Here is a 26,009-nt window from a genome sequence, read left to right as displayed (position 1 = left end):
GACCCTTGGGGTGGCCCGCAGGACATTGCAGCGCCTGCCCTACAAAGAGCAAAAGCCCAACAAGGAAGCATGACATCCTCAGGGGTGTGTGAGGACAACATGAAATAGTCATTAAGGTTCCCTCTCTATGCTTTGTACACCATTTTGCCTTTTCTTCCTATTTTCTGATAGGAACAGTACCTTCCCTGTTGATCGGATTATCGTTTTCGGAGCCCAGGTACTGGACCTTCATTGGCTCCCAGTGAATAGGAGAGTGACCAGTTAGTCACTCATATCATGCATGTACTCACTGCTGCACTCATGCAATTATTCATCCACCCATTTATGTGTTTTTTCATTATTGAGTTTTTGTGAGGTTTATATATGTGTGCATTATCTAAACCATGCAGAAAATGGACTCTCTAATTTACCTGTATATTATTTTGACTTGTTGAAGTACCTTTACCTGGTTTATGCCAACTAGACCTCAATGCCATTTTGTTCAAAATGGATGTCTCCTTCTGCATCTTCACTGTTCATTATTTCTGCAATATAGTCAAGCAGAGTCATGTTTAATAACAGCAGGGAACAGGGCATCTGTGTGCGGAATTCGTGCTCTTTTCTGGTTTTATGGTGGTTCCCGACTTTCTCGTAAAGCAAGAACCACAGTACTTTCAAATAAGACACGCCTTTTATGTGAAGGGCTGACCAAATGCACATTCAGAGCAGCCTGACGTTTCTATGAAGGATGGCGAATCCTGGAAGGTTTGAAAGCTACGTCACGAGGCTGAAATAGCCAATTATACATTTGTGTCCTGGAGGCCCGTGTCAGTCAGAGTTCTGCTCATACTTCACTTGCTAATCGTCAATACGTGTAGCATCAAGGGCCAGTTTCATGGTGCATTCAAGCCATATATGACAAGCTCTTCTGCCAGTTATTGGCCAATGCGGAATAGTTGGTGGTTTTACGAAGGAGTATAATAATTTTCTGTGCTTGGTCTCTGTGAAAACGAATGACCAAAAACTACCAAAGGGCCAGCCAGACTGCTGAGAAAAGAAAGCTCTGTGCTGAGTCACAACTTGCACCTCAGCACTTGTTGAAGTGGAATGATTTAACAAATTTGTTTAGCCTGTAGGTAAAGGAGGGCACTTTCCACGTTACATGTATGTAGCCGATTCAACTTAAAGCCTGCTTTGCTTTCAAACTCCGACCCAAAAATCTATTTTGCTAAAATGTGTTACACGAGACTACCTTGTAATTTGAGTGCACTACTCATACACACAAAGTCCCCCAGTGGTGTTGCCTAGACTGTTAGTAAGCGTAGACTATTACTCTCATTTTACACTGATGTTACTGTAACTAGAACTGCACCGATTTTGGAGTTTCCATGCTTCGTGGTTTTTGCTATAGAAAACAAAACGTTGCTGTTCTTGAATAAAACTTTCCAACATGGACACAGTAATGTTGCCGTTTCTCAAGGCCCTTCCTCTAGCTTACTATACTGCATTCATTCACAATAGTTGGATGTTGTTTTTTAGGTCTCGCCTTGCTATCGCGTAAGCGATCGCAAAGCGAGACTATAGTAAGGGGCATTTAAAAGTGCTCCGAAAAGCGGATTGCATGGCGAGAGCACGCGCACAATCACGCGCATCGTGCCGCCATGCAATCCGCTTTTCGGAGCACTTCAAAGGGTCCGCTCCCCCACCTGAAATGTTCTCCCCCGCCAGGCGCGCGCGCCACACTCCGCCGGGCTTGTTTTAGTTTGTTGCAGTTTTATATAGTGCGAACTCACCCGAAGGTATCAGAGCACTTTACACGAGCACCAGTTTTACATTACAGAAGGATACATTCATCTTTTGGTAGGCACGGGAGAGTAAGTGATTTGCCCAGAATCACGGAAGGTTGAGCCTACGCCGAGGCTTGAACCTGGTTCCCCAGCTCTAAAGTTGGCAGCTCTGGCCGTAAGGCAACAACATTCTCTTCTATTTCAAGTGGGTCACGTAAATATAATCACTGGGGCTGGGGTCCCCGGCGAAAGACCGTGCTAAGATGTCCCAACCTCTCTACATTCGCGAAATCATCTGTGGACGAAAAGACGTGTGCAGCTCAGGGAGCCAGCGGCAGCCCATATTCGATGTTTGTTCTCATTGATGCTGAATGCACAAGACAATCATTCTGGTGACCCCGTTGCCTGCGGACAGGCTGCGGGCTGATACCAAGTCACGTCCGACAGTCTGGAGCTGGCGAAGGGGGCTCGCAGTCACACACTTTTTGTGCACCTGGAGGCTGCACAATCTATGTTCGTTTATTGTTACAATTGGCCATTTCGACACAGGCGAGGGATCAACGCTTGACCCCGGGGAGGCAGACACATTGTTTTAGTCTATTTGTATTTTTCTTCTCTTTGGAGGTGGTGGTGAGAAACTCCGGTTCAACAAATGTACTGATGCAGCTCCCCTCCCCTGTTCTAACCGGTTTTAGGTTTAGTGCACCTCCCCCTAACTTTTCATGGGTGGCGGGGGCTGTCTATGGGAATGCGGAGCGACTGCAGCTTCGGCACGTAGCAGAAAAGGGGAGACAAACAAGTCCGCTCTTGTGGGAGTCTGAGCACTTTCTCCCGCCCCTGATCCTCACCAACCCCACCCACTCCCCCGCCTCTTTCCTCTATGCAAAGCTCCCGCAGGCTTGCATCAGTCAGACACTGCTGACAAATGCTACTGACTGACCGCGGTCACCCCGCGTAAGGAGCTGCCTAATTTCATCAGACGGGAAAGCAACCCGGATAGGTTCGGTCTCGCGTCCGTGACGCTGCCTGCGGCCCGAATCACGAGTGTATTATGCGTTAAAACACGTAGCGCAACATAACACCACATTACATGCGCGTGACATCTCTGCAAAGAATGGACGTGCAGGTGATGTCGCTGGCTTTTTTTTTTGTTGTTGCATATTTATATAGCGCGAACTCGATCCGAAGGTATTGGAGCGCTTTACACGAGCACCGTATTTACATTACACATCCAGGCACTGGGAGATTAAGTGATTTGCCCAGAATCACAGGATGTGGACGCGACCCCGAGGCTCTTCTTAACCTGGTTTCCAGCACCAAAGTGGGCAGTCTAGCCGACGGACTACATCCCCTCCCCTTATAACAATCACGTAAATTAAGTGGATGCATGAATTTGTTTTCTTCTGCACTATGGGCCAAGTAGAAAGAAATGTAGTTACCCCAGATTGTATTGCGCTTAAAACCCCTTTGTGCATCGTTGTCTTTTTTCTATGTTCATGCGCACCACCTTTTACGTTATTCTGTGCACCTTGGTTCTATTCAAAACTGCAGTGCTGCAGCTGTGTTTATGGGATGTTCCAGTTTTCAGTTTTTAAACTCCTGTAGCCCTAAGCAATGTGCACAGACCAGAAGTTGTAACAAGCATTGGCATAGCCAATAGGTCTCTCCTTTGGGACCTTATAAGTGTTTAGCCATGCAACAGTTGCATAACTAAATACTTATAAGGTCCCAAAAGCGAGACCTATTGGCTATGCCAATGCTTGTCTTATTAGTTTGTCCCGCCATCTCTGGATGACACTGGCATAGAGTAGGCAGAATCAATATTCATATAGTGGGATAGTACTTAGATGGTAAAGCAATAGGACATTTATTAGAACTGTGATCTGATTTGCTAAGAGTGTAATTCCTTTCACCGGTGCTCACACCATGATGATTTTCCAGAAACGAATGCGATCCTATGCAAAAAAAACTGTACATAAACCCCAGAAGATTTCCCGAAGCTCTTACGGATGCAGCTCAATAACTTATTGATTTATATGTCCATTGAAACAAAGGTTATTGTTTGGTTCTACTCATATTTCTGTATTGTCCTATTACTGAGAGCCTTCATGGCATGGATTCTTTTATTCATTTTCACCTTATAATTTCTGCATTGTACCTTTTGAATTTCTATAATAAATCATTTTAAATGTCTGTCTCTGCCCGAGAACTCACTTACTCAGTCTGTCCTTACTTAATTGGTTGGATTTTTGAGATGCTGACTCGTGCCTCCTCTCAGGACACATTGCTTCATTGATTACTTTCGGGGAGTAAAACAAATAGGGGTTACCTGCTCAGACATCATTTATACACACACCCATCCCCAATCCAAAAAAACAATGACTTTCAGCAAGTAGTGTAAAGGTTTAATAAAAATGTGTGCTTAACATCATGAACATTTCTGCACTTAAACGGAAACACTGCACTTGTCAGAAATGTATTTTCCTGAGCCTGACTCACCTATGCCTGAATTAGGCCTTAATCCATCTTGGATTTCAACACAGCCATGTGCTTTTACAGCTCTGTTCACCGCACGTAACCAAAATGCGCACTATGGCATGCTCTGTATGGACATTCTATTCTCAAGAATTAAAGCGGAAGCCTTTGTTACATTCAAGGGTCTCCCTGCCAATAGCACTGCAATGCTATTGTTTTTGTAACTAGATTTGAATTGCGACATGATATGAATAAGGCATAATAATATTCAGTCAGAGGATAGTGCTGCGATGGTGGTAATATGTGACGTATTGAATTCTGTATTGTGATTCGTTTCACTTTGCTCACCTTATGTGGTTTGTCTCATACTTCAGACTTAGAATATTTTTGCCTTGACTTTATGTCATTGCCTTGCAGCATTTGATGAAACCTTATGCTAATTCCCTCTATTGATTATTTTGCATATTGACTGATCATTAGTTTGCCTTCTGTATTGCACCTCAAATTATTTTATTAAACCTTCATGGTTTACATTTTAATATTGACTCCAGATGATTTCTTTCCTTTAAATTCTAATTGTTTCAATTATGTGTGAGTGCCATTAGAGACACATGGTCTCACACAGGCTTGAGGTTTCACACTGTCTCCATCCCGTGAGGCGCTTTATATTTATTATCTGATTAGGTAGCATCAACAGTAGCAGATGTATTGATGTTGCCAATTCTTGGTAGTACAATTTTGTTAAACACTTTATGGCTAAAATCTATTTTATTGAGTTTATAAAGTAGAAAGACAAGCAATGCACCATCAGGGCTTAGCCACCACAGGGCCACCCAGCGAAACCAATTGCATGAGTAAACAGTGAAAACAAACTTCAGACTTAACCAAAGACGCCCTAGCTCCTCCCTCCCTCCTACTCACTCCTTGTTGTGTCCCAGTAAGTCCACAGCCACAGCCACCCGTATTTGCTAGTCCCTGGCTGTTATGTATATTTGGGCTGCCGGAGCGGACAGGCGCAGCAATATGAGGTATTTGGGGCAAGTCAGTTTGCGGAATTGAGCTGAAAGCAGCTCTATGAATGGAGTTCATATCGCATGATATGAGTCTGATTTATGGGTCATGGAGAGGGTCCTCTGCTCCATGCCTAACATGCGCCATAGGCTACGCAGCCAGCTTATGTGTGGGGCAGTTTGTCCATATAACAGTAAGGCAGAGGCGAGGGGAGACAAATATGCTTCCCTCGTTGCGATCTTAAGGGGAAAAAGTCAGAGCATTGAAGAGCCCCAATATGATGTAGGCTGGAAAGTATGGTAACTGCATTTCAAAGTACAAGTCTATATCCGCTAAGACTACATCCTAATATGTTGTCAGCTTCAGCCAAGCACAAAGCAAGTGTAAAATAGAGTCCAGTTTGGCCAGTGTGGGATACCAATATGTCGCAATCTTGGTGTCAGTTTGCACGCTTGAGGTGTTTCTAGCTGTGTGAAGGGCACCGTGATGTATGTCTTCCCACTCTTTGAATGTGAGTGTAAAAGCTCCTGTTCACAGCGCGTTGGTCCCGCTAATTTATCCTATGTTGGGGGCAGGAAAGGGGGGCGTAGAGTTCACCGATTATGCATCGGTCGTTATTTTTTAATCTGAGCCATTTCTCAAACATGGCAAGTGGTTTGCAGCTCCCTCCCATATCCTGGGGTGAGGGACCCAATGTCAGATCTGCAGTTAATGAAAGCACTCTGACTCGCAGATGCCATATGTGATTTTCAATTGCCTGAAGGGAATGCCCGATACACCTACAGCCCGATAGACCTACAGCCGGCCCGTGTCCAAGCCTGGAAGGCTGTCAGCTGGAAACCAGGAGTAAAGGGTGGGTTACCCCTAATTGCGGTGAGCGGCGAAGAAAAGCAGGTAAAGCCTCGTTGTGTAGACTCAAAATCCCATACCACGAGTGATTGGTAAAGAGTAGAGCCCTCATACCCTGTGCTTTCATGTTTAGCACTTTAAAAGCAGTTTCCAGCATAACGCTGGAGAATTACTGAAGTGTGTCTATCTATGATTGATATGCATCTCCAGAACAAGGGGGACACAATGAGAATACAATAGGGAATCAAAGTACTATCGCAGATGAGATGTTGAGATGAAGAACTGGCTATAGGAATTGGGGGCTGGCGTGGGAGGCCTCTAGCATTCACATCATATTTGTGCTCAGAGAGCTTCTATTCTGATGTAAAGCCAGACTGGCAGCCACCAGTCTCATAAAATGGCCTCAGTTGATCCTGACATTCAGGTCTCCCTCCTCCTAGTTTCCTCATCATGTGATCTTGTTCTTGGTGCTAGAAAGAGTCACCAGAGGTATGTGATTGGGTTATCCCATTCCTCCTGTCAAAGAACTTGTTGCTAAAGCTCTCCTACATCAGAATGAAAGAACAGGCTGAGGACTAAGGAATGGGGCAGTGATCTGACTGGTCATTGCCTGAAAAGCCAGATCTGCTCTTTTGTGTTCCCAGGGAAAAACCAGCCTTAAGAAGGGAATAGAACAAACGCCTACACAAAACAGGTTTTCAACTATTACTGTTGTTATACTATAAAAACTGTTCACTGTGACTGTGAGGTCAAAAGCCAGCGTAACCACGCTCCTCTCTTACACCGCATTTAGGGTCACAGTTACTTCTATGAAATACCCTTTTGAATTTAATCAGATTGAAACTATTTATTTTTACATTCAACTTTCTGGTTTCTGACTCACTGGATTCAAATGTTACTATTCAATGTTCCTGCCTTTCTCTAGTACACTCTGCTTTACAACCGTTCTGCATGTTTATAGCAGCACTGTGGGCCCTCCACTCTTCTTAGAAACATAAACAATGCTAGAAAAGATTAAGCACATTTGGAAAGGTCGTCTTGATCACTCTGTTGTGCACAGAGAGTTCAATCAATAACTCACAAGAGAGGCTGCAAGGTCAATTTCCCACAGAGAGGAGTCAAACAGGCGAGTGTAGGACGTGAGCAGAGCAGCAGCACTGATGACACACAAAAATATAATTCAGGGCGCTACACACCTGGTTATGTGTGGCCTGCTAAATACTTACCCTAAGCAGATCGACTGGAGACAGAAGGATGCGAGCAATATCCAGAGCCACATTCCCTTGCCCCAGAATCACAGCAGTCTCACTGGTCAGGTCGGGATCCAGCTGCCGATACAAGAAAAATATATTTTTTTAAATCACAGATTTCGGAAAAATATTCAATATTTGTGCTCACAATGCGAGTCATTCTTGAACGTTAATGGGGGCTGTCGTGGACCCCAATAATGCAGGTGCCAGCCAGTTCTCTTCCTAGACGATTCTGACTTTAGCCTGATCATGGATAAACAATGCTCTTCTCCATCACTAGTTCCAGTTACCATGTCCCTGCATGCCGGTAACAGGCAAAACCCTTCACCAATGTGATTATCAGTCACTGCTCTTTTCTGATCTAGAAGAGCCTTAAAATAATTTGTCCTGTGGTGGGACACTATTCTGTGGTGGGACACTATTGATAACTTGCAAGGCACTTGTCTCTTCCAGAAACAAATAGGGCTCATCAACTGACTGAAGTTGCAAGATGGAGAGCAGGACTATGTTGTAATGAAGACTAGTTCCATGGTAAACTTAAGATGGTATTTATTAAGATAATAAGTTCAAGATAAAGATACAGTGAGCCCCACCAGGAGCAGCCTTCCTGCTGCTCAGCCCATTCTCCCAACTGACAAACTCCACTGATCCAACATTCCACAGCATCATCCAGAACAACATGCCACACCACACTCACACTGGCTAAGCAGCAGGTACAACACTTATCCCTTACTCATATTAAACAAAGCACAATGCAATGAACCAAGTGAAAAGCACATTAAAGAGAAAATAACATGCACAAAAAATCTGAAACGGTACCATTGCAAAGAGATGAGAATGGTTGAGGGCAAAAGAGTAGAAAGAAAAGCAAGGCAAACACAGTACAATTGGCTTACAAGATGACATCCCAAAAATGCAGATGAAAAAGTAATTTGCAATAATGTCACCATAAGGCAAAGAAACAGTAAAACATCAACGCCCACCCACGTACCTACATGGAAGAAAGTAATAAACTGGACAGGTAAATCAATCTTAAGGCAGAAAGATGGCCTTTACACACATCCACTCCCTTTCCACACTAAACTCTCACCTCACCACGCAAAACCAAACAAACCTACCAACTCCTACACCACACACAACCAACCAACCAACCAACCAACCAACCAACCAACCAACCAACCAACCAACCAACCAGCCAACCCCTGAGACACAAACATATCAGCTGGCCAGGCCGAAAATGAATGTGAACACCAAGAGGAACAAACCACAACGATGCAGAAGAAAAAACACCACAGGAAACACATGCTCGACCAGGACAAAAACACCCGAGCTTGGAGGGAGGGAGGAAAGTGAGGACAGGCACACAGAAAATGCTCAGCGAAAACGTAAAGCTACAGATGAAGTGAACTGCATCAACCAACCACACAAAAGTGGTAGACACGACTGACTCAAAAACATAGTCGACTCCAACCAAGGCCCACAAGGGGGACAAACCTATGTCCACCCACACTCACAAAAATAGTGGTAGGCCAGAGAGGCTCCGCAACATAGAGCCTTCTCACATACACACACCCCCAACAGTGAGAGGCACACCCACTCCCACAACAACCACAAGGGGTCAAATACAAAACATTTCCCACAAAGGTAACACCAAAGTCACCCACAACCACGAAAATAGTGGTAGGCTAGAGAGGTTCAGAACCTAAGAACCAACTCATACACACACCCCCCAACAGAGAGATACACACACTCTCAAAACAACGACTAGGGGAAAAACAGAGTGACTTCATGCATGAAAATCAGCTTCAGATACACATTCACAGGTGGTAACATGTCCAAAAACACCCAAATGTCACACACACACACACACACAACCAACAAACCATGCCCACCAAAATGTGAAATACCGAAGGGAACACCCGTGAACACCCTTCAATGAAGTTAACACCACCAAATTTAGAAGTGTCCCACTGAACGAAGCGTCTTTCATGTTGGAAAAACAGTAAACTTTACATTTTCTGGGGAAAAGACATTTTATCAGCTATCCCACAAGACGGCATAGGCAGAATTCCCAGAAGATATACACCACATCAGCAGATGAAAGCAGGGACGCTTCGTGGCAATGTCAGCGCAGCAGCACCCATGGAAAGTGTAAAGTTAAACATCCAGTCAACAAATTGCACACCGGAATACTAAACGGCTCACCAAAGCTCCAAAAATGGGGGGAGGCTTAACGTCCACAGGGAAAACAGCAAGAAGATTTCCTCAGCATGAAGTTACATGAAGACAGACGGAGATGGATGGTAAAAGAAAAATGGCAGCACGCAGACTTAAGTAGCACCGGGTGGCTCCAGCCACAATCTAGCTGCCGTACCGCTGGTGAAGATGTGGTGACATGGGGCGATGCAGAACACTGAACAGGCGCTGCGCGTGAGGGACAACAGAAATGAAGCACGAGTGCCACCCTCACAGCTGCAGACACGACAACAGCGCAGCCCTCGTGCCGAATTCAAAAATTTGAGTACAAATGCCACCGCAGTGATCTTAACAGTAAGCGCGCAGGCACAACATCAAAAAGAATCAAGTCTTACCAGAGTACAGTGGCAATGGGGTGTCCAAAAACACAAACACTCCTCCCTCGACTCACTTCCCAGCGCGAAGTGTCAAAAGCAACACTCCTCCCTGACACACTTCCCTACGAGAACAAAGGAACTCCTCCTCCTTGTAACACCACCAAACAAGGACTGTGGAGATTCCTTGCAGATGTTAGTGTTGGCACTTCACAAATAGGCTCAGTGGACTCCTCCTATGAGTTGCTCCACATACTTAGAAACAGGAGATGCTGCCGAAATCCACAACGGGCCACCGGTTGGTGGAAACACGCAAGCGGTCCACTTTGCACGCACACAGGGAACACTTGAGGCCCAAATCCGCTAGTGATACAAACTCTGGGGAATCCTCACACCTGTTGCTACCAGTGCTTTAAATGGGAAAAAATAAGTGCAGGTACTCATTAAAATTAGTTAGAGGTGTGGCAAATGGGCAGGGCTAGGGGCGGGGCTAAGGGTAAGATATGATGTTACATAATGACCTCTGTACCAGTTATAGCACATATCAAAACGCATGAGAAATGCGTTTAGTAAACATCATTTATCCACTTTACATCTTGGTTTCCTGCTTCAACAGAGGGGCACACAAAGGAAAGCAACCTCTGTGCTGAACAAAAAGATGGAGAAAGAAAACGGCCTTGGGTAAGGCAGAGGATTGTCTGTCGCTGCCGCTCACTTTAGTACGGCCAGTACAGACAGTTCCTTAAATGGGACAGGATTACTGACTGGCAGCCCCAGCCCATTTCACACTCATGATTGAGGAAGGGGGTGGAGGGGCCTTAAGCACTTTAAGCCTAATAACCATTGCGCACCTGATCAACAGTGCAGGGTCTGTCTAGACCCTGTCCTGCTGATCACAGCATGACGCAAGGCAAGCCCTCTCAAACCCCTGCAGTCTGGGGGCATTCAAGTGAGAGCTGCTGGAATCTCCAGCAGCGATTGTGCAAAAGGCCACTGAGGGGCTCAGTGACTTGCGAGCTCCTCGGAAGCAAGGCGGCATCTGCCCTGAGGAAATAAGTAACCTGAGCCTGCTGTGCTCTCAATAAGGGTACCGGTACTCTCCCTCACCTAAGAAAAGTCAGAAGTGCCGGTACTCAGTACCGGTGAGTACCAGCCCATTTAAAGCACTGGTTGCTACACTTGCTCTGAGGGCTTGCCACTGAACCTTCCACACGGGAGATCTGAGGCTAGACGCTCTACTCAACAGGGACAGCTCTTCAAGTAACAGCTCCCCAGATGCTCTTTCTTACACCATCAGAGGGAAAGACAGCAGGTAGCACACACACAGCACGAATGGCGAAAGTGACACAACAGGAGACACCACAGCAGGATGTCCCGACTCAGAGGTTGCGGCAGATAGGTAGTTGATCACAAGAGCTCCATTACACAACACAGCTCGACTCCAGAGGAGGACACAGCATGAATTGGCAAACCGTGGTTGGGGCCGACCGGTCTTGAGGTCACTGGTGGGGCTCGAGGTGCCAGTTAGCTGTGCCAAACCTAGTTACGGGAGGAGTTTCTTCAAGTTACTCTTCTTCAGTTACAGTTACTTCAGGCTCATAGGACCAGTCCATTAAAGTTGCACACGCAGGTCTTTTTTTATAAAAATCATCGCCAAAATGTTGTAATGAAGACGGGGTCTAGTTCCATGGTAAAAAGATAAAGATACTGGGAGCCCCACCAGGAGCAGCCTTCCTGCTGCTCAGCCCATTCTCCCAACTGACAAACTCCACTCATCCAACATTCCACAGCATCATCCACACCAACATTCCACACCACACTCACACTGGCTGAGCAGCAGGTACAACAGACTACTGATCCTAGAATATACAGAGGGTTTCACTACAAAACATTTTCACTTCTCTTGGAGCCCCTGCTCTGGTGTCCTCCACACTGTATTACCAAGCGCCTGTTACTGCTCTGTTAAGGCACTGCTCAACTGAATTCTATGTTACAAGGCGGAGACTCCTATTATGCTTCCCTTTAGCTTTACTGCTCAACCAACAGCACAGAGAACACTTAAAAACGTTCCCACAACAAAACCACAGCTTCCACGAGGTTTACAATAAACAAAACAACATATCATCCAATAGAAATATTCTTATAGTCCTTAGTCTTTTGCTTTGCTGATCACCCAGTGAGATAAGAGCCCTGTGGTTTATCTTACTAACTGTTAGAAATGGAATGTACCTTTTAATTCTCTTAGACATAACAGATGGTTTGTGGTAAGGTTCTTTGGCAGTGATTAAAGTCAGTTTAAGATTATCGGGAGTTGTAGCTGCTTGTGAGGATGTATGAAGCCTTACAGAATGTGTAGGTTGGAGAGAGGGAGCTTACAGAAGGAACACCGATTGGGGCCAAGGTGTGGCTCAAGGATAGCACAACTGGTACTCTTACCTATTGTATTAAATGCAATTAATTCCTCCTTTGAATATTTCAATAGTGATGCTAATCCTGAAGGGAAACAAGCAGGGGTTTTGGCGCTTGGCGTATCCGGGTGCGGATGAGCACAAATGGCCTTGCCATCGGCATGCTGGTGGCGCACCGGCTGCACGGATGCGCAGAGGGCCGTTTAAATAGCCCGTCATGTGGGGGTGTGACCATGATTGAGAGTGACAGCGCTACTCAGCACGTGCAACGATAAAGATGAGGGCAACTAAAAATCTACCAGTATGGTAAAGTAAACACTAATTAAATTAAATGTGGGAAAACTACAAACAATAAAATCAATAAAACATGTAGACTGCAGCCCTCCAAATATGGAACCCAGAGCCAGGCACCTCCACTAAAACGGCACACAAGTGCCTACAAGGAAACAAAATGAGCACTGAGATCAATGTGTCCCAACCTGATGTTAGAGGTTAGTCAGAAATCCCCTCCACCCTCTCCATTGCCTTGACAGGTCACACAAAAACTGTGTTGCAGCTGCCCTTAACTCACTGATTCTCACCCCCCTCCCCACCCCAGAGATAGTTTTTAAAAAACAGGAACACGTCATAAAGAGCTCACTGGTTACTAATAAAACAGGGCTGCAGGAAGAGCTTGTTTCAATTCACTGGATGGTCATTGTAAAGTGGCCCACGCCACCAACTGCACTTTTAGGCGCTGGAGTGCATCTGTATAGTTATTGTTTTGTTGTTTAGAAAACACATGTGGACGGTCCATAAGCAAAGGCATGGTTTATATAAAAAAAATTCTGGAGGGCCGCACTCAAAATATACTTTGGCTAAACAGAATAAATTTTCACTTAAAAGAAAATCTTACCTGAATCCTTCACGGGGCTGCTGCAGCAGCGCTACAGCAATGTGGAGCTCATTTCTAATGAATCTGGCTGCTCCCATCCCTATTTCCACTTTAGGTGTCAAATGTGATGACCATCTGTTTTCTTACTATTTGGCTGGCTAATGGAGTGTATATAAATGCGATTTATAATTATTCTGTGCACATCATTTTTCCTCTTTAGACTTTTGCAGTTGTGTAAACCACTTGAACGCTGTGACTTAGTAGGCACTGAATAAATAGGTTTAATAAAACAAGTGTTCATCACATCGCTGGTGGCAACTCAACCTTAAAGAATTCCTTACTGCTGCTCAAATTCACAAGCAGAGACTACTCAACCATATTCCTAGAATAAACAGACCAACGCTTGGTTAGTCTGTGCACAGATGCAATAATGGAAACTGGCTACATTCCTGAGAGAAGACAAGTTCTACATGCTCAATGTCAGGATGATCAGTTAGTCCATGGCACTCTTGCAGACACATCTATGCAGAGAATAGGAAAACAACTCACAGATTGGTTCTCCGGCAGGCCATTGTACCACCCAACGAACGAGCGAGCCGAATACACTCCAGGAAGGTCCTCTCCAGGAATCCCAAGGAGTCGGTTATCCTCTGCACCATAGCTCTGTTGGAAGGCACAAGATCACATAGCCGTCACCGATGAGACAACTTCACAACGCAGAAACCAAAACTTATTCCTGAAAAAAGGCAGCTGTACAATTTAACATATACTTGTGAGAGATGGCACTGCACACAAATGTATTACCCATTACCTACATAATGTGGCTGCTAGAAGCACTAATGGCTGAAGAAGCAGCTACACAACAAATTCACATTACTAAAGCTAGCAAGAAAGCTCAACTTGTTAAGCAATCCATGCTGAGCCGTGGATGTAATGTGAAGGCACAGATGGGATGCAACTCCTGGCAGAGAGGACTCAGTCCTTCATCCTTGCGAACATGATAAATTCAGTAAAATGGGCTTCGGTAAAAGTAACAGTTGCATTACTATGCCATGAAAAAGCAAAACTGCAGTAGTAACGCTATATATACACAGTGATTGCAAAATCAAAGATGCGATACAGATTCAAGACACAACAAATACAAGTTTCTGATGAGAATGTTGCCTGGGAAAGAAAGGTATATCAAATAAAACGAGAGAGAGAGAGAGAATACCATTAACTATTCAATGGTTACTCATTACAGTTGTACAGACACACATCACTGTCACACCTCACACCTCACTGTCATGTCAAAGTCACAGGTGGTAAGACTGAGGCATCAAAATAAGACAGCTCAAAAAATAAATAATGCCGCCCCGTCTTACACAACTCTCCAAGAGCCATTCAATAGTTACAGATAAACAGGTAGGCGAAAGCACTTCAATAATTACTTGATCAGATAATCACACAGAAACTCTTCACACATTTATCAAGATCCAGTTAATGAACAATTTAATAACAGAAACCAGGAGTCAAACCAGGTAACGCCACAAGAACACTCCAGAAATCTTTGCATATACACCATGGTAAGACAGCACGATGAGAGAGGCGTGCCCCTAGATCATTCAAATACATTGAAAAAAATGGCTGTTGAGACACACCGACGAGATAACCTGCCTGAACAAGTTCTAATAAATGACACTCAGCATAGAGATTCCAGGTAGTGCACACCTAACCAGGCAAACTTAATATTATGCGATCACGAAAAGTCCACAAAAATGCAACATTCTAGCACTAAAGGATAGGGCCTATACAAGGACCACCAGGAACACAAATATAGTCATTGTGATGTTAGTGTGTACTCGTGCATCATTGTGTTCAGCCCTGTGATGTGATGAGGAATCATTAATACATTAATGTATAAGGGGCCCAAGAAACACTATGTCCAGTGCTCCACTGGGAGGAGGAACCATCAATATTTGAATACACTGGGGATCCATAGATCACTGTGTAGTCCTTTGCCGTGATGATGAACCATCAGTATTCTAATATAACTGAGACGGGGAGGGGGCTGTCACTGTGTCCAGCCATTTGCTGTGACAAAGAACCAACACCAAAGAGCTCTTCAGCATCGTGAAAGAACTCTCCAACCCCAGCTCCAACACCAACGACATCCCGCCATCTCAAGACCTGTGCGACTCCCTGGCCACCTTCTTCCACCGCAAGATCACCGACATCCACGACAGCTTCAACGCCGACCCCCCCCAGCACCCACCACCGAGTCCACCACCCCTGCGACTACCACTCGCACCAGTCGCCTGACCGTCTGGTCCAGCGTCAGCGACGAAGACACCATCAAAACCATGAACTCCATTCACTCCGGATCCCCATTGGACCCCTGCCCTCACCACGTCTTCAACAAAGCCAGCGCAACCATCGCGCCCCACCTCCGGAAAACAATCAACTGTTCCTTCGAGACAGCAACCTTCCCAGAAAGCTGGAAGCACGCCAAGATCAACGCCCTTCTGAAGAAGCACAAGGCGGACCCCAAGGACCTCAAGAACTTCCGGCCCATCTCCCTGCTCCCTTTCCCTGCAAAAGGGACCGAGAAGATTGTCAACAAACAGCTGACCCGCTACCTCGAAGTTAACAACATCCTGGACCCTTCCCAATCCGGTTTTCGCAGCAACCACAGCACCGAGTCCGCCCTCATCGCCGCCACGGACGACATCCGGACCCTGATGGACAAAGGAGAAACAGCCGCCCTCATCCTCCTGGACCTATCAGCAGCCTTTGACACCGTCTGCCACCTCACCCTATCAGCACGCCTCCATGACGCCGGTATCCAAGAGAAGGCCCTGGCCTGGACCACATCCTTCCTCTCCGGCAGAACCCAGAGCGTCCGCCTCCCACCCTTCTGCTCCAAAACCACAGAGATCATCTGCGGCGTCCCACAGGGATCCTTCCTCATCCCGACGCTGTTCAATATCTACATGGCCCCCCTCGCCCACGTCACACGACAACACAACCTCAACATCATCTCCTACGCCGACGACACCCAGCTGATCATATCCCTGACCGAAGATCCCCACACCGCCAAAGCTAACCTCCACAGAGGAATGAAGGCCGTAGCCGACTGAATGAAGGACAGCAGACTGAAGCTGAACTCAGACAAGACAGAGGTCCTCATTCTCGGACCCACCCCATCAGCCTGGGACAACTCTTGGTGGCCCACGTCACTAGGCACAGCCCCGGAACCCACGGACCACGCACGCAACCTGGGGGTCATCCTCGACTCCACTCTCTCCATGACCAGGCAAGTCAACGCCATCTCCGCGTCCTGCTTCAACACCCTCCGTATGCTCTGCAGGATCTTCAAATGGATCCCCCTCGACACGTGAAAAACCGTTACCCAGGCCCTCATCACCAACAGATTCGACTATGGGAACGCCCTCTACTCAGGAACTACTAACAAGCTCCTGAGACGACTCCAACGCATCCAGAACGCCTCGGCCCGACTCATCCTCGACGTCCCCCGCCACAGCCACATAACACTCCACCTGAGAGGCCTGCACTGGCTCCCCGTCAACAAAAGGATCACTTTCAAGCTCCTGATCCACGCACACAAAGCACTGCACAACACCGGACCCACCTACCTCAACAACCGACTCAGCTTCCACACCCCCACCCGAAGCCTCCGCTCAGCCAACCTCGCAGTCGCCACAGTCCCTCGCATCCGAAAAACCACCGCCGGCGGCAGATGCTTCTCCTACCTCGCCGCCAAGACCTGGAACACTCTCCCCACCATCCTACGACAGACCCAGGACCTGCTGGCCTTCAGAAGACTCCTCAAGACCTGGCTCTTCGACCAGTAGCACCCCCCCTCCCCAGCGCCTTGAGACCCTCTCGGGTATGTAGCGCGCTTTACAAATGCAGTGAGTGATGGATTGATTGATTGATCTGAGGGTGCTGCTGACCTGTTCTATGAATGTACTTGGAACTCGCGGATCATTCTGTCCAGCTCTCTGCTGTGATGAGGAACCATCAGTACTGCGATGTACTGGTGATCGGGGAAATCCTTGTGTTCAGCCCTCTGCTGTAGAGCACTCGTGTATTAGGAATGCCTCATCCACTGCTTCTAGCTTCTACAGTGATGAGGAACCGCTGCCAGAGCATCTCACTAGGACCAAACGAATCATCAAGTGTACCTGTGAGGGATGAAACTCCTGGATCCCTGCATCATCCCGTAGGAACTGGGGTAATGATAAGGGCGGAAACCATCAGCATTACTGGGAGATACAGGATGGAAAGGTATCGGTGGGTGGTCGGGATCAGGTCTCCCAGATTACCTTGCCAAAACCTTCTTGAAGCCCTGACCATCACACATGAGTTCCAAAATTGAAAGGCCCTTTTAAAATACCCTCCTGAGTAATCGGATTAGTTATCCCTAATATATCCACAGGTTGGCTTTGCTATGAGCCAGATCTATACTCCAAAATCTGAACTAGACGCCGAACAGAGGATGAAAGGCACATGCGGTGGCAAAACAAGCAGAGTGTGAGCAATTAACACTGCTTCTATGTGCAACGATTCATAGACATGCTTGTGCCTGCAGAAAGCACAAGCTTACAGACTCATATTCGAGGGATTCTGAAGATGAAACAGGGCAATATAGATTTGTATTCCTTCCTCCAGTGACCCACTACTCCATCATAGAGAATTTACCATGAGACCACACCCAGAGAGTGACAGGGAAATACACTGAAGGACTTCAGTCGTGTGCATGGAGGCCAACTCCTACAGTAACCAGAACTTTTTGGGATGTAAATGATTGACCCACAACCTTGGCTACAGCAGAGCCTGTGCCAGAGATTGCTGGTACTCAGAGAGCTTGTTAGAAAACTCTAGAGCCAAAGCACTTGGCACCCGTTCTGAAGGTTGCCTCTTTACTGGCTAATATATCTGTCAGTAGTAATGCACCAGCCATAGCGCTACTAGAAACCCAGTAGGTCCAATCAAGGGGCATTTCCTCCATTATAGGGGAAGAGCGTAAACCCCACTGAAATGCCCCAGAGAAGAATATTAAAATGGCAATCAAACTAATTCATTAGCATTTTATTTTTCTTCATCACATCCGGAAAGAAGTGTCAGGACGGGGCAGCACCAAACAGCAGCAGCAGCAGGGAGGAGGGCGGGCTGCCTTTTGCACTTGTTTAAAGTGTGAATATCTATTTAGCGGGCCATCTTGAGCCGGCTAGCCAGACATGCACACTTTAAACCTCTCAACCCAGCTGCCTAAAGACAGCTGGGTTGAGAGTAAGTGAAGGCATTCAGTGCCCTCAAGAGCGCCGGAAGAGGCCTCTCCCTCCAATCAGGGTGCTGCTCTCATGACAGCAGCACCAGGAGTAGCTTGGAAGCCTGCCACGAGGAGAGAAAACGACAGAGGACTTCGCTTTGTTGCAGGAAGTTATGTGTTTTATTTTATATACTCTTATTTTTCCCCCCACCCGACACACTACCCTCGGGACATGCCACCCACCATTGGTCTAACCTACAATGTGTCTACATCAGGACCCCCTTCCCTGTTTTGCAAAGGCTCGTATAGCGTATATGCATGGCAGATTAAAACACTGTTACTCTCAAAAGGGTGCTCATTTGAAATGGAGCTAAAAGGTCTATGGGAAAAGCTAGCCCCTTTAGGTTATTGAAATCCAGCACCACTACTCGAGCCAGTAGAATTATTTATTTTAGCCCTCGAATGACATAGTGGCAGCTCATTTGGCTTGTGGTATTTTTTCAATGCAAGTGGCCTTTATGTCCGGGAAGAAAAAATTAAGAGAATCAGAAGCTGTGCAAACATATGCTTATATTTCGAATCCTATTGATGAAGTCATGGAGGTGAAAGCCTGGAAGAAATCCTACCATCAGAGTATGCACCTCCTAAAAATCCTCTTCAAAGAGAGGTGAATATGTTGTACGTCGAGATGGGATGCTGGCACACATTCAGACATTGACTGTACAGGCCAAATACAGAGGGATAAAGGCATGTTTTGCAAAACCTACATACTGTACCATGCAAGGATCTCCAGTAGGTCACAGAGAATGCCATCAGGCAGTGTAAGACCGGATGTCGAAAATGCACAGTAAAAGAATAAAAAGTTCCACGAGCCACAATGCAGGCAGCAGTCAAGCTGTGATCCAGTGATTCAGGAAAAGTGATGATAGGGAAAGACTAGAGCAGGTAGAACCTATATGTACGCTTAGATCAACCACGCTGACAGAGACAATGAGCTGCCACACCTTTGGGATGACAGAAGTGGGGGGGGGGGGTGGCGGCTAGGTGGCGCACGACCAAGATGGCCGCACACCAGTGAGGCTTGTGTCGTCCGGGCCCGTTAAAATGCATTATTCCTTCGCCACGATTCCAGGGCACCAACTGCAAGAACCGAGCGCCGCAGACATAGTGGATCACCTGATGTCATGGATAACAAGCATTTACAATGCAACGGTCTCGGCATTGTTAAAGTTAGAGCTATTGGCATTGCTCAGGACATTATTTTTGTTTATGTTTGTGTTTTTAAAACATTTAAAGAAACGGCATTATTATTTACAATGTCAATAGCTTAATCACTCTCAAATGCGAGACCTATTGCATTTGCACCCACACACAGAGCCACCCACACACAAATAGAGCCACCTACACACACAGAGCCACTCACACACACAGAGCCACCCACACACACAGAGCCACCCACACACACAGAGCCACCCACACACACAGAGCCACCCACACACAAATAGAGCCACCCACACACAAATAGAGCCACCCACACACAAATAGAGCCACCTACACACACACACACACACAGAGCCACCCACACACATAGAGCCACCCACACACAAATAGAGCCACCCACACACAAATAGAGCCACCCACACACAAATAGAGCCACCTACACACACACACACACACAGAGTTACCCACACACAGAGCTACCCACGCATAGAGCCACCTACAAAAAATCCACCCACACAGAGCCACACACAGAGACACACACATATAGAGCCTCCCACACACACACACACACACAGAGACACACACACTTACACAGAGCCACACATACATACACAGAGCCACATACACACACAGCCACACACACACACACACATATACACAACCACACACACACACATAGATATAGCATTAACGTCAGTGATTCTTACGATTTTTTACAGTTTTTCACAATCGAGGTCGGGTTACACGGACTATTATTTGGTGAGCATAAAACAGTACACGGCTTTTTCTTCCACCCGCGTCTCCGTAGGGTCGATAGCGGTTTACACCACAGACTAGCTACTGTGTTTACTTGACGTGGGTCGTTTTGCTGGATATGTTAGTACCACTTCTGGACTGTTCTATGGTGTTTGCACATGGTGACTTTCCCTTTCCACTTTGGATAGAATGCTGCACAGAGGAGTACAAGCTTTACCATCTCTTCCTTTTTGTTCTGGTGAACGATTGGGAGTACAGACACGAGGTCACACTAGATAATCAGTTGATATCACATAAGATAACGATCGGATAGCCTTTCACCTGAAGCATGTTGGGCAACGTTATCCCGGACGTATATAAAATGTGACGTGACAGTTATTGGAGTATAACAAACCGTTCTTTGTTTTAGGTTGGCCCCTGACGAAGGGACAGTTACGTCCCGAAATGCATCGGGCATTTATGAGCCATCGTATATTATTTCACGGACTGATTTTTGCATTACTCAGCAATTGAAATGAGGATTGTGCATATATTTCCATTTATGTATTGAATATTGTACAAATTGTATTGTTGTACGAATTGACAAATGTTTTGCCAATTTTTTCATTTTATCTGGATATAAATTGTGACGAACCAATGGTTGCAAATTGTTTATGTTTCGAGAGGCAGTCTCAAACGAGACGCGGGTTCTAGTACCCAGTGAAGTGTGCACAACACCATCAAGTTCACATACTTGTAGCAGTTTTCTCAATTTATTTACACTTGGTTGACAGCAAGTGTAGTGTTGTAGCACCATAGTTTAAATAGGCTTAAAGCATAAGTACAGGAGTGCTCCTCCTACCCCACAATCATTTCTATTACAAAATGAGGCACACATTTTTTTTAAAAAAATGTACCAATCTGCGATGTATTGGTAAATAATATGTGCCAAAAAGAGTTCTTTTTAAAAGCACTTTTAAAAAAATTAGGGAGCGGGTTGAGGTGGCAAGCGGGTGGGGGCAAAGCAACATGGAGAGAAGGCGTATGTGAGAGAAGGACATGAGCTAGAGAGAAGGTGGAGCACAGCTGGGGGCGAGAGAAGGATACACGTAAGAATTTATTTACAGGCAGCAAGCTGTCCTTGTGAGATCAGATACTCCAAACTTACTGATTTCTAGGAAAGTAGCACCACTATTAATCTCTAGCTGGAGTATAAAGTTATCAGTGGGTCAAAGCAAATATCGCAAAAGTGCTTTAAAAATTAATAAGGAAAAAAACGACAAATCAGCGGGATGCGGGGTGCAATGGTCATGGAATGTGGGGGCATAAGCACAGAGACAGAGGGTGAGAAGGTGGGAGAAAGCACAATGTAAAAGAAGAGCAGGGGAAAGCAAATGCCAACAAGCGGTGGGAGAGAAATGAACAAGGGAGAGGAAAATAAGTGGTGCACTGGAGTTGGGCAGAGAGGCTCATGAGCAAGACAGCTGGACTCTCATGGAGAGCTTTACGAAAAATAATATATTTCCAGAAAAGAGCACTCGTGGAAGAATGGAAAGAGCCAATCAGAGAAGTGATAAAGGGTCTATGCTCCACCGGAGGGGCAAAGACAAGATAAACAAGCTAAATAAATAAAGACCGAAAACAAGCATATGCAATGGGCGGAATCCATTCCTACGTAAGTTCTAGGCATGAATGCAAGATGTTTTTGAACCAGACAGATGGGCTGTCTGGTAGGTTTCGACCTAAAAACTAAGGGCAAACTAACAGCGAACATACTAGAAAAAGGCAAATACACAAAATGCAACAAACCACAGCATCATACATTTGACAGCAAAATATAGCTATCACCAACAAGGAACACAGGTACAGAGATGGTACGTCAAAGCAAAGTTTACCACTACAGATACAACTCACCCTTAGACCCAAAGGCTGGGAGCAATCCATCTATGTACACTGCTACAAACCCACCGAGGTAAATAACCATTATTCTCTTCTTACTATTGCCAGGAGCAGATAAATCCTATTATTAGAGTAGTAACAGAGTGATTCACTGAGCTTACTAACAACTTTGTTTCTGTTCTGCTCTAAATGTTCTGGACTGCCAAGTCATCTGGAAGACATTGAAAATGTGAGGAGCTCAAACACTCACAAAGCAAATGCAGAAAAACAAGAGTTCTCTACGCTGACGCAGTTTTTTTTTTCTCCCACACTGGACTCCTGCTAACAATACACAAGGGGGCATATTATCAAGACAGGCGATAAAATTATCGCCGCTTTAGCGGCAGAAAACTGCAGCTAAAACGGCGATAATGGGCTTGATAATATGCTCTATGGAATTCCAATTGAAGCCCATGTTAGATGTCCTTCACATCTAACCTGAGCTTCAATTGGAATTACATAGGAGCATATTATCAAGCCCATTATCGCCGTTTTAGCGGCAGTTTTCTGCCGCTAAAGCGGCGATAATTTTATCGCCTGTCTTGATAATATGCCCCTTTGTTTTTAGGAATGGCTTTTGAGAGCGGAGCTGCTAAACAGTCCCACTCATATTATACAGAGCGTGGGCTCTGGGGCTCCCCTTTAAACGGTTGGCTTTCTTTGATCAGCTTCCTTCAGCCATTGGCTTGAGACTTAGTCACTCGTGTCTTGATTCGTCCCAGAGGAGTTTCACCTAATGCTGCTGGCTTTTGGGTGCGTCTTTCTGGCTCTATTCGAGGTCTCCCATTGAACTGCAGGAGGGCTGCTTTAAAACTAATGTCCTTCTCCGTCCGCTCCTGCTGTCTCCCTCTAAGGTGCAAACCCCGTCTGTGTTAGCACAGTAAACCAAGACCTATTGGCTTTGACAATGCGCATGAAACTTGCAGATTACGTACATTGAAACAAGTAGAAAACAACTTCGTCCCCCTCAGGATTTTGAAAAGGTCTGAATCACCACACTATAACTTGCTGTTCTGCACATAAAATAATCAATCGCCAAAGTCGACAGCTTTTTGATCTTCGCTAAAAACATGAATTGGGGGGCACAACGAAATACTGCAAACGCTGCAGCCGGAGAATAATGCGACTACAAACCAGTAGACCAGAAAATAGGATTAAAGAAAAGCACGTGAATTCCTCATAGACAAGCGAGACCGAGCTTGGATTTTGTTTTTAATTGAAGACTTGGCTTCCAGGAAGGCAGGACACGTGACAAAAGGCAAGACAGTCTTCACTGGAATGAAGGTACAACTTTCAGTTGAACCACAGTCAGTTCATGGTAGCGAACGGAAAACAACACCGTTTTCAAAAGATAAATACAATTCTAGACAAACGTCAGGGAAGAAAACAAAATAATAGTGGAGGTTCGTATTTGAAACGTTACCAAAGGGAGAGGGTGTGATCGAGAGCGAAGTTCGAAGGTCACCGCTGCAAGATGCAGCGATCGAGAGGTCGCATTTGAGCGTGGTCCTAAGGGGCGCAACAATCATTCATGAGAGTCGCCATGAAAACCACCGCCTGTTCGGAGTGACAAAGCCTCTTCTCCAATGGCTGGCCAGCATTCAAGAGGCCAGCCAATGGAGAACAGGGGAGAAGAGGGGCGGGTTCAAGCCCCTCTTCTCCAAAACATTAAATCTCCGACTTCCGGTTCTGCCTTCGGCAGACCGGACGGTCCTCGACCTAAAAATGCCCTAGGATGAGCCGAACTCGCACCAGAGATTACCAGGCTGCAGCGGAAGGAGGAGGTACAGACGAGAGGCCAGTGGAACATCTGCACTAAAATCCGTGACTTTGCCTGGCGTGAAGGCCGCACCGTGCAGCATATCGACAGCGCCTCTCCTGCGCCGAGCGGAGTGGGAAGTGTGTCCCAGGATCGGAGAGATTGAATTGCAGCAATGACAGCGGAGTTGTGAAGACTGTTGGGGGCCCCGGTGGGAGCACTCGAGGTGGTGGGCCGGGCCTGCTCCCAAGGCTATCATGCTTCTGAGGAGAGCGCGGAGACCGTGGTGTTTGGCCTCCCGCCTTGCCTACCTACAATGAAACTTGCGGACCGAGCACAATGAATAAGGTTGCTGGGCGCCACTGACTGTAGTTTGCTGGAGCGGGGGGAGAGCCTGGATCCTGCTCACTGACTCGTTGGGCTGGGTAGCGGTGCCGGCCTGACTGCATCCGGTGCTGCGCCACGGGGGAGGGTTGAGATGCCTAGGCCCCCCCCTGCATTTGTACAGTGGTGCGGTCTGGACAATCGTCCCCCCAGGCATCGAGACTGCTGGCATTGGCCCCAATGAGAGTGTCAGGATCAGCTGATATCATTATCCACGCCGGCACAGCTAGAAAAACCGTGCTACTGGTCTCTCCCAGAGATCCCCTCATCCCGGAGATTAAGCCCAGAGCAGCGGGGGACAGCGCTTGTTGGCAGCGATTGTTCCCTCGTCCAGAGAGTAAAGAATGCCTTCAAGTGGAGGCAGATTGCACCAGGCAAACCCGGCGAAGTGATTCTGCTGAGGACCTCCCTGCGACGCCGATCTAAGCAAGGTGCACAAAGCAGAGACGATCATAACCTACCTTGCACGCTAAAACCTCAGACCGGCTCTCTTTATTCTTTGAGTACAGAATCCATGACCTACTGAGTAGTAGATAATCTGATTTGGGTGAGTTCCGGGGTGGGGGGGAAGCAAAGAAATCCCCCTCTGGGTCCTACATCTCAGCAGACATTCCAACTCTTTAATAGAACCTATGGGCGGAAGCGTCTTCTCTGGGGCAAGATGGGCAGGACCGATGGGAAGCAGACTAAGATCCCATTTGAGGAGCGGAAAATGACCCGGATGCAAATGGATGAACACTCTGAATCTGGAGCCCCTGCGGACAGTCAGGATGAAGATTGGAAAACAATATCATTAACTATGAAAAGTAGCCTCACCTCAATAGACGCCAAAATAGATGCCATGAATTCTCGCATGGACACAATAGTACACAAGATAGAAAAGAAAGACCACTGGATCACAGAGACAGAATACAGAATTTTTGAATTGGAGGATGGCGCCTCAAAGTAGTAAAGAGCAACTATCTCAGATGGACCGGCTACTAAAAGTAATCACAGCCAAAAATGAAGACTTGGAGGGGTGTTCCCACCGGAACAACGTGCAGGTACTAGGCCTTTCAGAAACAACCAACACGGGCTGCATGGAAGATTTCATCGAAAAGCTAATCCGTGATCTGTTCAGAGAAGAAGCAATCTCTCAACACCTAGTAGTTAGTGAATAGATCATTGGGCGTTTGACCTCCTCCCGGAGCACCACCGCGCCCGGTGATAGTGAGATTCCTTAATTGCCGCGATAGAGATACACTATTACACCTAGCATGGGTAAAGAAAGTAGTAGAATATGAGAATACTACCCTTTCCTTCTTTCCTGACTTTACACAAAATGTTCAAAAGGCACATGTACACTCAGTGCTAGAGTACGGTCAAGCGGGGCAACAATGGGTTACGGTGACACGCGGGCCCCCTAGATCTACCCTCACAGGTGATCCCCCTTCACACACTTATACACTTTATAGCTGCGTAGGTAGAAATGTATGCCAGTGTGTTAGGTATACT

At 46.4% G+C, this 26,009-nt stretch overlaps 1 protein-coding gene across 1 annotated transcript in view; it reads right to left on the bottom strand.

The window, feature by feature from the left end:
• Positions 1–26,009, bottom strand: part of FDXR (ferredoxin reductase) — a 229,380-nt gene that overhangs the window by 163,806 nt on the left and 39,565 nt on the right. Inside the window, exons 5-6 of the mRNA XM_085617083.1 lie at positions 13,753–13,866; positions 7,328–7,429 (exon numbers count right to left, since the gene is read on the bottom strand). Coding sequence (XP_085473209.1) covers positions 7,328–7,429; positions 13,753–13,866 — 216 coding nt within the window. The remainder of the gene's footprint in view (positions 1–7,327; positions 7,430–13,752; positions 13,867–26,009) is intronic.

Source organism: Triturus cristatus, chromosome 7, assembly GCF_964204655.1.
Source record: "Triturus cristatus chromosome 7, aTriCri1.1, whole genome shotgun sequence".
Lineage (NCBI taxonomy): Eukaryota > Metazoa > Chordata > Amphibia > Caudata > Salamandridae > Triturus > Triturus cristatus.
Note: the sequence above shows the minus strand (reverse complement) of the source record. Positions and strands in the feature narration are given on the sequence as shown.